This window comes from Anguilla anguilla, chromosome 18 (assembly GCF_013347855.1).
Source record: "Anguilla anguilla isolate fAngAng1 chromosome 18, fAngAng1.pri, whole genome shotgun sequence".
Classification (NCBI taxonomy): Eukaryota; Metazoa; Chordata; class Actinopteri; order Anguilliformes; family Anguillidae; genus Anguilla; species Anguilla anguilla.
This window is the reverse complement of record NC_049218.1, coordinates 12181357-12197177: the sequence shown is the minus strand read 5'-3', so window position 1 is coordinate 12197177 and position 15821 is coordinate 12181357. Positions and strand designations below refer to the sequence as shown.

Genomic DNA, 15821 nt, shown 5'->3' with positions numbered 1-15821 from the left:
GGCGAGAGCAGATCGGAGAGGAGGCCGCGTCTCCAGAAGCGCGCGGTACGTGTGCAAATCCGCCACGGCTTAGTTTGAGTTACTTACTGCAAATCCTGCTTGGTTGCAAAACTAGAAGATCGCCATTGAAATGATCAGTCAATTAAACGGGCTATGGATAAGTTCCAGCTGGAGGGAGAAGATACAGGGCTCATGGCCTTACTGGAACTGCATATGCTTCCAGAGTCCTTTCAAAGGAGAGCGGATACAGTGCAGAACATAAGCACTGAATACAGAGGGCTCAAATAAATGCTAATTTTTCATTTTGATAGTGACCACATTAAAGGGTGTTCTGACATGTATAAGCGCAAACTGGCCTGGAGGTTGGCTTACCTACTTCACTGCTGTTTCAGTATTTTTTCATATCAGGGTCTATGTTGGTCGACAAAATGGTGCAGTCAATCCACATGTGACGCACAATCAAATGCAAGTGCTTTTCTTAAAAATAAAAAAAAAATATGAAAAAAACATCTGGCAAACCCAGTCAACATCAAAATTCAGGAAAACATGTTTCCACTGAAAAAAGAAACCCTTTTATTCAAAACTACTTCCAACTGAGACTCAAATTTAGGGATATATTTAGGGATGCATTCTGACTGAATGTAGGCCTCAATTTCAAATACCAAAACAGAGGAAAGTGTGTAGGCTGGGACTACAGGAGTTTCATATTGGTACCAGGCCCGCCTCATTATCCAACCTAGCTTTGCTTGCACCTCTCTCCTCTCTCATAACTGAGCGCAATTAAATCAAGCTGACGCCTGCAACATGAAGTCGAGCTGACTTTCCTCCCAACACAGAGACAAGCGCACAAGAAGCAGGGCTCAGAAGAAGAAGAAGAAGAAGCAGAACTCAGAAGGAGAATAATAATAAGAAGCAGAAGAAGCAAAAGAAGAGAAATCCTTACAATGTGGAGTCATGGTAGGTGATTACACCATGAGAGAGATGGGAAACATTCATCAAACCATTTTCAACACACACATGCCTGCATGCACACACACACACACACACACGCACAAAGTTATCATGCAATACCAAACCACAGACTTAATATTACCCCGGCCTTCGAAATTTCAACCCAACTCCTACAAAATTAAATAAAGAAATGATGGTAATAATAAAATTAGGAAAGGCCCTGGGGGCAGATGCTCCACATGAGAACCAAGCCTCTGCATGTTCCACTAATTGTGAGCTCAGACTGAATCCCGCTGATTTCCCCCAAGCATTGGTCTTCCTCCGCTCAGCCATCATCATGGCAGTCACAGCTGATTATCAAGACCCCAACGGTCAGGGAGTGTGCGCCCCTCAGAATCCAAACGCCCTGGATTAATGATCGCCTGATTGCATTTAATTATGTAACACGGCAGACGCTACACTGCATTATAATAACGCAAGCTAGGGTCCCCGCTTCCGCCATTGGCTGATGAGGCCAGAATTAATTAGACCATTTCAAAGAGAAATCTTCTCCCCTCAATGGACATTCTTCTCTCTTTCTGCTGTTTTCTTATCTCTCTCTCTCTCTCTCTCTCTCACACACACACACACACACTCTCTTGTTCCATTCCATCTCCTTCACACCCTCTCTCTCGTTTTTTTGAATTCGAGCAACATATTGGTGAAACAGCCTGCACTAGCAACATCATTCCCTCAACAAAATACTGAGAAAATTGAATTAGTTCATCTTTACATTATTCATACGTAAGTATAAATTACCTCAAGCTCACAAATAACATTTTGTGTTTAATGTTTAGTAACATCAAATAGGAAAAAAAAGGTAAACAGCTTAAGAAATAATAACATGGCTAACATGATGTGTTACTCCACACACCACAGAAACAGGAAACTTGTTTTTTACTGAGAGGAAGCCCTAGAGCAAGTCAGGAGCTATCAGGTAAATCCACTGACGAGCTCTGTCAGCTCTGAGTTATTACTGAAGCAGACTGCTCTCAGCATTTATTAGTCAAACCTCATGTCCCCCGTACAGCACAATGGCAGAATTAACTCGTATATACGCACTTATAATTCTAGACAAAGGGTAGGCAGAGGAATGGAGAGGCCCGTACATACAGAAGACATAATTACTCCACTGACCGTGGAATGCTAGCTGCAGCTGTGCCCCGCTAACATAGACGGGCATCATTTAAATAAGCAGGTCACTCTACTGCACTGGAAATGGAAGGAAACCGTCTTTTTCGTAAAGGCAACCTGCAGGTTGCTACAAAGACACAGGTTCTCAAATCGACCTGGAAATGAATTAAAAACTTCAAAAATAGATAATTTTTAGGGATTCACATGCAAATACTACAAGTAACATAAATGAGATAAATATAATTGTGCTCTGGTAAAATGCTTTTTGCTCCAAAATGAGGCAATATACAGTTTTCCAGTCTGCATACTAATTAAAAAGTAGACGCAGTAGCGTTATACAGCATGTTAACTGATCACACTGTTCCAACTGTGTGATAACTATGTGTGACCTACAAGTACATGCCACTGCTTTTCCTCTTCACGTGTCTACTAAATTGTGACATCCAGCAGTGGGCAAACAATCAGCCAATCAGCAGCTATAGAGCCTGAACTAAAAGCCCAATGCCTGCAATGCTCTAAGCGAAAACACAGGTAGGTGCCACACGTGCTCTCCACACAAGGACAAGAGCTACATTAGCCAAAACGGCACTACGGGGGCCATGGAAACCCGTGTAGGGCTGAGAGACCTGCTAGTGGGCAGGTGGAAGAAGAAGAAAAGAGGGGTGGAGCCAGTGGACGGTGTGGCTATTTTTACAGGATGCTGCAGTGTCAATCACAGGGCCTTCCTCTGTTTCTCCAGTTCATCTGTGAAAAATGAGCAACTCCACTGCAACATAAAGCCTGATCCGCCACTGCTGACTGACCTGATTGTCTTAATTATCCAGTCAAGCCATCAACCCATCTCTCTTTCTCTCTCTCTCACCATCTCCGTCCCTGCCTCTACCTCTCCCATGGAATGGGTTCCTCTAACACTGGCCTCGGATGCCGTCCTACTGGTTAATTACATTGACAATCTCTAATCTAGTTCTTTATCAGTTCTCTATGGTAGTCCCCTTGTGTGTGCTCGTGTATCTTCTCATTTCATTCAGATACAGCTCTCATTTTTGCCCTTCGCCAGAACACACCTATCATCTTTCAGCTCACGTCCCATGCGCATATAAAAATCCACGTCCCTTGTTAAGTTTAGGGGTAATTACGGGAGCTTGTTTACCGTTTCCAGACAAAGAGAAAAACCTGAATTTTGTTTTATGCTTTCTTTTTTCAATTACTTTTCCTCCGTGTTTATGCTATCAATTCACAGTAAATTGATTTTGTGTCAGAGGAATAAAAAACCTAATTCACTGCTGTTGGATTTGTTTGCTAAATATTCATTTTGCATCTGTCAAACAACAGATTCACTTTTTTTGAAGTTTATGTTGATGCTGCTGCTTTTTTCGATATACATTACTTATATGGGTAGCAGATGTGGAAATATCACAACCTTAATTTGTGAAACTGTGACTCAGATATTAGGGTAATTAAGGTAGTACGTGTACAGGATTAAGGCGCTGGGGCCGGGGCTAACCTTACAGTTAGCTGTATAGATTAACGCACACGGACAGGATCAATGCAAACAGCAGGACGATCAACACACCCCCGCCCCCCCCGCCCCCGCTCACCTCACTACTTCACCCGCCAACATCGAGCTGACCATCTTCAAACAGCAGCGCTCCTCTTTAGCCCCACCGTTAGCGGCCGCCATCGGCGGGAGTGCCCTGGGAATAGCGGGGCGCCATCGTTCACTCTGTGACAGCGCCGCGACCGCCGCACCGCGCCACGCGCCCGCCCCCAACGCCGGGACCAGACCGTAAACGCTCCATCAGCGGCGACGACGCCGCCAGTACAGATGGCCGCCCGTCCACCTGGCCGCCGCCCCATGAATCATCTGCGACACAGAAGGTGTCGGGCCGCTTTGGCCAAATGTTAGCTCGCGGTTCTTCGCGGTTTGAGCGGGAGCCGCCGACAGTCGCAATTTGCATATTAATGGGTGAGGCTTTGAGAAACTACGATGCCGTACGGGCGTTCCCTGGAGGACACTCATCAAAACAAATCTCCGGCTTTTCTTCGAGAGGTCATTCTCATTGAGATTTAAATGCCTCAACGTGCTCAACATTAATGGGTATTATGGCTACCAACAGTTGTGTATTAGCTATGGCGCCCTGTATTTCAGCCAAACAGGACAAAATATGGCCTTTTTCCTGAACATAGAACTTAGAACACCTTAGTATGTGGGACCACACTGTCCTGTATTCATACAAGGGGATGTTGGCAACCCAAATTGATATACACCACAAACCTATGCTTATGTTTCCCTTCTCACTAAATATACCAATTTACTTCCTTTTTTTCCTTCAACTGCAAAGATACTGTGTTACCATCTCCCCTGATGATACCATTTCCAAAGCAGCGGATTGCCTTACGCAAACAATATATCTAGTCATGTGATCGTAAGTTCCCATCAGGCTTCGATGAATAGCAACCAAATTGAACCATGAGAAGATTTAGCCTTTCCTATTATTATTCTGTTTTCTGAAGTGGGGTATTTAAACCAGATTTTCTATACAGCTAAGCTAAAAAAAATAAATAAATAAAAATGATATAAAAAGACTGATGAACCAGCAAAGGAGGGCACTGCCCTAGCCCAGGATGCCTCCATGGATGAGCTGTTCTGCACCAAGGTCCCTGTGCCCTCAAACTACTTCCTGGTTCTAAGAGGATTTACAGAGCGAGGCAGTGTTTGTGCACTGTCTCTGAGGGACCGCCCTATGGAATTCTATTTACATACATGTGTGTTTACTGTGCATATATTTTAATAAAGGATTAACATCGATGCAGTTGCTTATTGCCAATGAATTCTCTGAAGTTCTCGCTGGCTCCACTTATTATCTTGCATGTTCAAAGGCAAAAAATAGAGAGGGAAAGAGCTTCGGGGAAAGCAAAGGGTGCTGGGAGCTTAGATTGCATATGCACAATCGTTACATGGTTGAGGTGGTTCTGAAACCTCAGCAGGAGCAATCCATCTTTCCTACTGTGTGTGTGTTTCTGAGTGTGCATTTTGCATGTGGCTTTGTGTTCGTGTTTGTTTGTGTCTGTGTGAGTGTGTGTGTGAGCGCATGTCTGAGGGTGCAGGTCACACGCGTCTTTGTGTATTGAGCACTGTGCATGCTTGTGTGCGTGTTTGTGTGTCTGTGTGTGTGCATATGTGCATGTGCTCATGCGTGTGTTCCAGAGTACATGCATGCGTGTGTGTGTGTGTGTGCATGAGAGTGTACGCGTGTGTGCGCACGCATGTTTGTCTGTGTGTGTGTGTGTGTGAGTGCATGTGTATGTGTGTGTGTGCGCATGCGTGCATGCATGTGTGAGTGCATATGTATGTGTGTGAGAGAGAGAGACACTGGGTGTGAGGTGTACTTGTCTGTAGTATGTGCCCAGGAGACAGCATGCTGGTGTGGCCTTTACTGACAGATTAAAAGAGGGCTTTTCCCTCTGCCTCTCTTCTCTCACTCTGTAAGTAAGCCTGCTCTGCTAAATGGTGTGATGTTATTTAATTAGCTGCATAGCTCAAGGAAATAACACTGGGAGAAAAGAAAGAGGAAGATCAGAAAGAAAAGGAAAAAAAAAAAGAAAGGACTAAGTGAACCTAAGTAACACGATGTACAGAGAACCTGGGGGATAACACATTTGTGTGTGTGTGTGTGTGTGTGCGTGTGTGCCCGCGTGCGAACGTGCCTGTGAGGGAAATAAAGGGTACTGAACCCTACATTTGCTATTATGCCAGCACACAGCCGTCTTTGACCCCCAGGGGCTCAAGAGGTACACTTCAAGAAAAGCATCAAAGCTCCACATTTACACCAGAACTCCCAATTACGCAACGACGATAAGAAAAAAGATTGGGGCAAAAAAAAGGCATTTTAAAAACTAAAAGTACAGTATATGACCTAATAGCAGATAAGTGTTTCGGTGTTTGGCAGGCATTTTATCAGCCCTGGCCAGCAGCAGTGAGCCTTGGAGGAATCCGGAGAGCAGCTAGGTAAGTGAAATCCCCTCAATCCTATTAGAGTGGATTAGAGGCAGCTCGGTCCCCACACCACTGCAGGGCTGCAGGTGTGCGATTGTACATCACAAGGAAGGAACAGGAAAGACATCCGCGCCTTTTTTCCTCTCCCCTTCTCCCCTCGCTGTTGCATCTCGGGGGATTTTTTTAAGCCCAGTCATTAAAGCTAAGGGTGACAAATCAGGGAGATTGAGAAAGTGGTGGGGGGGGGGGGGGGGGGGGGGGGGGGGGGGGGGGGAGCGGTTTACCTGTTAGGAGGGAGGGGGGAAAAAAGGCGCTGTCAAATGCCTGATGTCCCAGAATGCAAATGGGCAGGGGGAATTTTTTTTAAAAATGGCTGAATGAGCTCAGCGGCGCACCGTGCTCTTAGCACACCGGGCCAGAGAGAGCAGGGGGAGGTCCTGCTCCTGCAGGGGGGAGGTCCTGCTCCTGCAGGGGGGAGGTCCTGCTCCTGCTGTCTGACCCAGCTGTCTGCGTGCGCTGACCTCATCTCATCCACTGACCCGAGCGCCGTCTCCTCCCTGGGTTAACATGGCAGCACACGGGGCCAATCAGCTCTGATTACATCAGCAGCAGCAGCTATTTTTAACTGGAACGCACGGGCCTTCGTGGAATACGCAGGAGAGTGTACTTAAATAAGCAATAAGACGACATACAAGCACGTGTGCATGTACATGCACACACACTCAAACACACACTCCTATGCACACATACACACGCACACTCCTATACACACACGCACACTCCTATATATATATACACACACACACACACCCTTAAAATAACTTTTAATCATTGAATCCCTTCCAAGCATAGTAAGACTGATATTTGTGCAGGAGTGGTCTGGCTGAAGTGTGCTTGGTTGGGCAGGATGAATGATTTCAGCACCTTCTCCCTTCCTCCCCCTGACCTTTCCAGAACCAATTAGCTACACACAGTGGTTGCCAGGGTGCCATTATGTGCAGCTGGGAACCTGCCTCTGCTATGATGCCTTGAGGATGATTTTTTTTTTCTTTGTGTTTTTTAACAAGCGTCCACCTCCCCCCTTTGTCTTGGGGGGGTTTTGTTGAGTAAGTTGGCATGCGGAGAGGGTTGGGGATGGGGGGGGGTCACTGATTTATATTGTCAGCAGACCAAAGCGATGTCTGTGGACTCCAACGGAACGACGGCTGGCCCACCACCTCGTTACGAGGAAAACAGGAGGAGCTTTCTCTCTGGGGATTTAGCCCGACTGAGTTTAGGTGGGAAAACGCAGCTTAAGAGACTCTCGATGCTGTTTTTATTCATTTAATTTCCTGCCATTTCCTCCCAGCGGATACGCGGTGGCATTTGAAGAGCGCCTAGACGCCGAGACCACAGCCCCACTGCCTCTCTGCACTCGACTGTATTTGCTAAACCCAACAGTCATTCTGTAAAACACAAGAGGAGACTTCAGGATTAAAAGAGATGTAGTCCACACCCATTGGCGGTGCATTGCATGGGATCACAATACTGCAGCGGAAAGAAGGAGGGATGGAGACTAAAATGATAGAAGAGGGAAAGAGATGTGTGCTTGTGTGTGCACGTGTGTAGATGTGCATGCGCGCTCATGTGCATACATTTGCATGCCTGTTCATATTTGCAGATACATATGTGTTGGTGTATGTGCATGCATGCATGCGTGAGCGAGTGTGCGTCTGTATGTGTATTATTCACTTTATTAAACACAAAGCCAACTGGCCATTCAAGCTACTGCACATTTTCTGCACAGATACTCACTTTATCAGCACTGACCTACAAACTAGCCCTGAAAATCTCATCATTCAGTGGAAAATTAAAATCACTTTACATTAGATTCAGAGCATGGCTAAAGCCGCTGCATGAGCCTGACGGACATAAAGAGAGGGATCACGAGAGAAGAGAAGAGAGCTGGAAACGAAGAGGCGGAGAAGAAAGGACAAGCGTGGGGGCAAGAAAGGGGGGGAGCGACAGAGTGAGAGGGAGGAGAGGGAGAAAGAGGATGAGAGTAAGCACGGGAGGGGGGAGAGAAGAGAGCTGGAGAGAGGAGTAAAAAAGGAGAGTGGAGAGAGTGATAGAAAATAATGAACAGAGGTACAGATAGCAGGAGATGGAGAGCAATAGAGAGGGGGAGCAGGGGAAAGATAAAGGGGTGGAAAAATAACACGGAGAGGAGAGCAAGAGACAGAGATCGCGCTCCAGGCGATGATTCATCGCCCGCCGGATGAGAGAAGAGCTCCTCTGCTCAAGCCCGTCCCGGATACAGCACATAAAACAAAATGTCCGAGGCGCCGACGAGCTCACTTTACCCCGCCGCCCCGCTCCTGAGTGCCTGACCCGCCAGGACGCACGGCTCCCCTCCGTCTCCACCTCTGCGTCTCCGCCACAAGACAAACGGAGACAGAGAGAGCCGGCGAACAGCAGCGCAGTCGGCTTAAATCTCCCAGATGAGACGATAAATCGCCCAAAAAGGCCACTGAAGCGACCGCACTAACCAAAGCAGACAAGATGATTCCGCAGAGCGTCTGACGGAGAGGAGAGTGATGGAACTGAAACCAGGAAGGAGAGGATTCACCGGAGAGCCATGCGCCTGTGAGTGAGGCCAGGTGTAAGCATGCACCTGTGAGAGAGGCCAGGTGTAGGCCATGCGCCTGTGAGTGAGGCCAGGTGTAAGGCATGCACCTGTGAGTGAGGCCAGGTGTAAGACATGCACCTGTGAGTGAGGCCAGGTGTAAGGCATGCACCTGTGAGTGAGGCCAGGTGTAAGCATGCACCTGTGAGAGAGGCCAGGTGTAGGCCATGCGCCTGTGAGTGAGGCCAGGTGTAAGGCATGCACCTGAAAGAGAGGCCAGGTGTAAGCATGCACCTGTGAGTGAGGCCAGGTGTAAGACATGCACCTGTGAGTGAGGCCAGGTGTAAGGCATGCACCTGTGAGTGAGGCCAGGTGTAAGCATGAACCTGTGAGTGAGGCCAGGTGTAAGCCATGCACCTGTGAGTGAGGCCAGGTGTAAGGCATGCACCTGTGAGTGAGGCCAGGTGTAAGACATGCACCTGTGAGTGAGGCCAGGTGTAAGACATGCACCTGTGAGAGAGGCCAGGTGTAGGCCATGCACCTGTGAGAGAGGCCAGGTGTAAGGCATGCACCTGTGAGTGAGGCCAGGTGTAAGCATGCACCTGTGAGTGAGGCCAGGTGTAAGCATGCACCTGTGAGAGAGGCCTGTGTGAGAGACTGCCTTCACTGCCTTTCCTGCCGTCAAGTGGCAGGAAAGACCTTTTTTTTTTTTTTTTTTGGGAAAATGTTTTTTTAAAAATGTTAAAATGAATCAACCAATAACTAGATGTGTGTATATGTATGATAAAATGACCCATCTGTAACGATTCTAAAATAATGTACTTTTTTTTCCACTTCTTGCTTCGTTAGTGAAATGTCATACATTTATTGACAACCTGGGCCTTGTGAGTCAATCATATTTATGGAAACACAGACTCGGCCAGCAGTGCAGGTCTGCGCAACTGGCTTTGTGCTGGCAGATGCCATGGCATCACGGAAAGTGTTTCCATGCTCCAGGCCCAGAGCTGGCACGGATCTCTGCAGCAGAAACTTGGGTCTCGACACACGTCAGCCTCCTTTTCCCATGGCTGATTGCAGCCCAGGAAATATCCCTCAGAAAACACACCAAGGCCCAGAAACCTGCCAGTGACATCAGGATGCAGACAAGGGACAATTAGATTCAACCAGACACAACAAACAGAGAGCAGGGGAGGCACAGACACTCACTCACTCTCTCTCTCTCTCTCTCTCTCTCTCTCTCTCACACACACACACACTCTCTCCCTCTCTCTATCCCTCTCATTCTCTTGGTCTGAGATGCAAGAAACTTTCAAACTTCATCTTAAAATATAAATTTAAATAGACACATTCTAGTTACTGATAGCAACAATAATATTAAAAAATATATTTTTATTCTTCTACAGACAGCTACAGACACCAGTAAATATAACTGCATGCTTGGCTACACCTTCATTTTTCCCTCAAATTTTCCAGAAATATCAACGTTTGTGTTCAGACTTGTGATCCTTCTTTGAGATTGACATGAAGATCAGTGCTTTCCGGTTCATTTCTCTTTCTTCCGCCCCCTCTGTTTCTTTATCTCCCAACAGAATCTCTCTCTTATGACTCCCTCCCGTCTCAAACAGCATGGGGCCACGGCACAATTCTCCCTCTAATGCATTTCTTCATTAGTACTTAAGGTAGAACCTATTAAAATTGATTACAGTCGCTTCACTTGCTTCCTCTGACTTTGATAGAAAATCCGGGATTAAAAACACAAAAGTGGAATTATGTCTGTGGGAGCAGATGGGAAACAGGCCTTCTCTACGAGCACTCACCGCATCCCATAATTATCCTTCACGTCTGTGGTCAATAAACCTCACAACATCCTGGCCCCTTCTCCCACTCACAACAATCCCTAAAACGCTCCTCTCCCCTGCCCTGCCCGCAGGGGACTATCCTCAGACACGACACCCTCACCCCAGCCAAATCAATGTAAGTGCACCACCCATCCACCCCCACCCACACGCCTTCCTTTCGCCACCCGCTGCAGCAGCTTCAAATATCACAAACCAAAAGAAAGCCCGTAATTACACAACATGTAATCAGTGAGCAAATGTAAGGAGACAAGGAAGGAAGGAAGGAGGGTTTGGGAAAGGACAAAAGAGAGACAGAGAGAGAGAGAGAGAGAGAGAGAAAGAGAGAGTGAGAGATAGAGAGAGAGTGAGAGAGAGAGAGAGAGAGAGAGAAAGAGAGTGAGAGAGAGAGAGAGAGAGAGAGAGAGAGAGAGAGAGCGGAGTGCACTCTCCGGGTAATGTGTCTCAGACCGGTAGTTTCAGCGGGCTCTTCTCTATGATAGTGTTTGCCCCGCGCTCACGGGGTGCAGTTGTTCCAGGGCCCCGGCGGGACCGACTGGATCACAGAGCAGCGGGGATGAGTTCCATTCCGCCGCTCCCTGATAGCGCTCCTCAATTAGGCATGGCCGCTGTGAGCTGGTTGGCCGCTGTGAGCTGGTTCGCCGCTGTGTCACTTTCAACGCCCGGAGAGGATTTACACAAGTGTTTTTTATTTTTTTATTTATTTTTTTAAACTCCAATCTTTGGTTATGAAATTTTTTAATTTTTTTTATTACTAATATTTCATAAATGAAAATTGAAAGCCGGGAAAAGTACACGCTTTCATCTGTTTTGTCACATCTTTCATATTGTTATATCTGTTCTGAAATACCAATGAGGTTTCTTGGTTGGGAAGAGAACATCTCCCCCCCCCCCCCCCCCCCCCCATCCCCACAGGATGTCCGACAGGGCACCCAGCCGATGGCCCTCCGGGGAGAACAGAATGATGGTAGCACCGAGGCGTGGAGAGAAGGGAATAAGAAGAAGTGTAAATCTGGTGCACTGCAATTAACACTTCCCCTGTTCCCTCCCTCTCTCTCTCTCTCTCCCACGTGCTCCCTCGTTTAATGCATCCTGTTCATTCTGATCTTTTTCCATTTTTTTTTCCCCCTACGTAAGTACAGCATCTCCTCGTCAATCAGTAAGTGCCACTCGACGGACGGTCCTGTCTGGAGGGGCTCAGAGCACCGCGCAGAGCAGCGAGAGATCCTCTACACTCTGCAGCTTTTACAGCACAGAGAGCTTTTATAGCACAGAAACACAAACGGCTCCCAAAAAAAATAAATAAAAAAGAACAAATGTGATTGGCTCTCCTCTCATACCCTGTGCATAATGAAGTAATCCATACGGATCGTCAGACACGCTGTTAAACGCTGTGTGACAGTAATGTTTAAAGGCAGGTTTAATTACCTAGCTGCTCTAAACAGGATTACGCTGCAGCGCGGTCTCTGGGACGCGCGGCTCGGAACGCACACACCGCCGGGGTTACTTTCAGCTGCCTTTCCCAAAAGAAGCCTCGGAGAAGCCCGAGCCAGAAGCGTCCCCCCACAGCGACTGCTGATCGATCAGCGGAGGAAACAGGCCGAATGCAGAGCAGCAGAGGGGAGGGCTACACACACTAAGAATTCAGATTGATCACAGAGGAAGCATCTTTTTTTACCTGCTGCGATGCACAGCCCCTTTGACTGAAAGTTCATTACCAAGGATACATTCCGGAAGATTTAATATCGTTATATGACATGTGAATAAATTTCGCATACACACACTGAATGAATGTCGATAATAATTAGTTATTAATTCATTGATATTGACATTTTAATAATAAAAACACTATGAAAGCCTGCCATGGTTCATTCATGAACATTAAAAGTGGGTCAACATCACATAGAGCTGATGAACAGTACAGAGGAGCTAAAATATTTCCCCGGACATTGCAAAGAATGTCATATAAATAAATAAATAAAAGAAGATACCATGCTATTTACTCAGCTGTAAACAAAGAAGAACTACGGCTGATGCCGTCTTTAGACGAGAGGTGTGGGTGCGGTGTCCCGCCCACTAGGGGGCGAGGCGAGGGGGGGCGGGGCCAGGGGTAGACAGGTAAGGGGATGAAGGGAAGCAGGCTTTAAGCCCCCAGAAAAATCCAATCAAAGCTCCCTAATTGCCCCCCTGTGCTGCCTCAGCGGTCTGCTAAGCCTGCCCTCCTTGCATCAGCACTGAGAGCGTGAGCTCTGCGAAATCCCGCCTGATCCGCCAGGGCGTACGCGTCGCATCAGCGTCACTTTTCCATCGCGTCCGCACCCCGGGGCTTTCGCGGTTCAGCGGCGGAGCGGAGCGCACCGGCGGAGCAGCACGCACGCAGCGAACCGCGGCTCAACGCCGTATCAGCGCCGCCTTAACACAGCCCCCCCGGTCTCTCGCATACCTGACCGCACTTACACACAGCTCCCAGCACAAAGAGAAAATGACCTGCGTGCACTGCTGTATCAAAGGCACATTTACATCACGTTAGAACTGCCCACATCCCGATGACAGAACCCGCCTGCTACCGGGCAATCGTACCAGCGTCGCTTTTACATCACTGGAACCCCAGCAGGCTCAGTTACCTGCACACAGCGCACATTACCTCAACACTACAGCGACGTCACATCTGAATCACATACACACCTACAGTCGGCCAAGTCCCAGAGCTATTGGACAGAGAAAAGCTCAGTACCCCACACAGAGTAACATCACGCAACACTGTGGGGGATACAGGGCAGTGCGGCATCAACCTCCGCACACACGCAAGCACACACGCACACACGCACGTGCGTGCACACACATGCACACACACACACACACACACACACACACACCATTAGCTCATACACGCTGACACACATACCCAAACAGACACACAACTACACCATATGCTTTTTTCACAAACACGCACATGCATACTCACAAACACACACACACAGGCATGTTGAACCAGAGAGGTCAGTGCTGTATAAAAGGCACTGCGGTCCTCTCACTCAAACCCAAACCTGCCCGAACACAGCGCTGTGCCCCAGTACACCCGCACACTGCTGCAATACAGGCTGATATTCACACTGCAGCCATGCCTGTAATCCTCTATAATCTGCATACTGACACCAGCACAGAGAGCTGCAGAGAGTACACAGGTGAGCAGAGACAGAGAGACAGGGACAGGGACGGGGGGGGAGCACAGTTTGAATAAACGGGACAGGAGCACACAAATAACTCGATCAGTGTAGAGAGCTACAGGAAAGCGAGGTAGAGGAGGAAGAGCGAGAGGTGTGGTGCAGGTAAAAGACAGAGAGACAGAGAGACAGGGACAGGGACGGGGGGGCACAGTCTGGATATACAGAACAGGAGCACACAGAGAACTGGATCAGATCTGAAGTATAGAGCGCTACAGGAAAGAGAGGTAGAGGAGGAAGGGAGAGAGGTGTGGTGCAGTTAAAAGACAGAGAGACAGAGAGACAAGGACAGGAATGGGGGGGGAGCACAGTTTGGATAAACGGGACAGGAGCACACAAAGAACTGGATCAGTGTAGAGAGCTACAGGAAAGCGAGGTAGAGGAGGAAGAGCGAGAGGTGTGGTGCAGGTAAAAGACAGAGAGACAGAGAGACAGGGACAGGGACGGGTGGGGGGCACAGTCTGGATATACAGGACAGGAGCACACAGAGAACTGGATCAGATCTGAAGTATAGAGCGCTACAGGAAAGAAAGGTAGAGGAGGAAGGGAGAGAGGTGTGGTGCAGGTAAAGACAGAGAGCCGGTCACATGAGGCAGAGGTACCCACCATGCCCTACCCGGAGCGAGGCCGGGGATCTGTGGATAGCGACAGGCACTGTGTGGTGTAGCTTGCTCCCGTGAGCGAGGTGTCCGCGGTGGGGCCCCGGCCCCAGGCCGCCGGCCCCCAGGGCGGCCCCGGCCACGCAGCAGAGCGCCAGGGGGAGGGCCCAGAGGGCCAGGGGGTCCCGCCGGGGCGGCGGCGCCATCCTCCTGAGCGAGCCGCGCGGCGAGCGCTCGACGGCGGCCGTCCTCAGCCTTCCATCCCGCGCGCCCGGCGCCCGGGCCGACGCGCCGCTCCCCCGGGAAACCGCCACGAAAACGCTAGCGATCCCGCCGACCGGAAGACCGCGCGCGGACCCCGAAACGCCCGGCGCCGTGTCTTTCCCAGCCCCGGCCCCCGTTAGGAAATCCACAGCGGCATCGCGGGGCGGGAGAGCGAAAGGGCGAAAAGGACGGCGGAGGGAGAAAAAAAACCAAAAAAAAACTGCTACAACAAAAAAAAAAATCGAGGCAGCCACAGAAAATGAGGAGAGACTCAAATGCAGAAAGAGAAAGAGAGAGAGACAGCAGCCCCCCGTCTCTATTCCAGTGTTTCACTCGTTCCTGTCTTCCTGACGCTCGCACAAGGCAGACTCTCAGGGACGGAGAAGAAAAGAATCCCACAGACACTCCACCACGCCGCGGAAAAAAAAGCGCAGGATTTCCTACTTTCAAAAAAGGATCAATTCTTCACGCGTTATCATTTTTCACAAAGTGAGAGAACCTTCCCGGTTTTCTGGCAGTCCTCCTCGATCGGCAGGCCATCCGGAGGGGAAGGCAGGCAGGCTCGCTCCTGCGCGGGAAAGAGCAGACGACGAGGAAGACGAGGAAGACGACGCCGCCGCCGCTGCGCCCGAGACGCGTGACGAACGGAGAGGGGCTCCCCGCCTGCCCAGCCGAGCCAGCACACGCACACACACGCACACACGCCGGCGCTCGCCCTCACGCACACGCCTCAGAGCCGTCCTGGCCGGCCAGCGTCAGCAGCAGCACTGGGGACGGCGCGGAGGAGCGGGCGCGAAGGAGCAGGCGACGCGGGGGAGAGGGAGGCTATGCAAATCGCCCGTCTCCACACAGCAAATCACCGAAGCCTGAATGCAGTGCCGGGGAAGAGCCTATCTGGAAAAAGGGGATGTTCACTTCATCTCCCTCTCTCTCGCTCTCCCGCTCCCTCCCTCCCTCCCTCCCTCCCTCCCTCCCTCTCTCCACTACTCTGGATTATAGCAGTCAGTCCTCTGTGGCAGTGCGCTCACATGAGCAGATCCGGTGTGCAAACCGAATGGAGACAACAGGAGAGCAGGGAGTCAAACGAGCCCCCCCCCCTCACCTTTCCCCCCCACCTTTCCCTCACCCCACCTACTCACTCTTTCCCCGGGC

The 15821-nt window shown here is 49.4% G+C and overlaps 1 protein-coding gene across 44 annotated transcripts in view; it reads right to left on the bottom strand.

Moving 5' to 3' along the window:
- The window catches only part of LOC118217872 (neurexin-1a-like), a 310125-nt gene that overhangs the window by 118550 nt on the left and 175754 nt on the right, over window positions 1–15821 (bottom strand). For 4 of the 44 annotated variants that reach the window (XM_035400027.1, XM_035400029.1, XM_035400030.1 and 1 more), the window contains exon 1: window positions 14413–14626. The exons of the other annotated variants lie outside the window; for them this stretch is intronic. In XM_035400027.1, the coding sequence (XP_035255918.1) occupies window positions 14413–14611 (199 nt within the window). In that variant the 5' untranslated portion in view covers window positions 14612–14626. Of the gene's footprint in view, window positions 1–14412; window positions 14627–15821 lie in introns of those variants that run through there. 44 annotated transcript variants of the gene reach the window in all.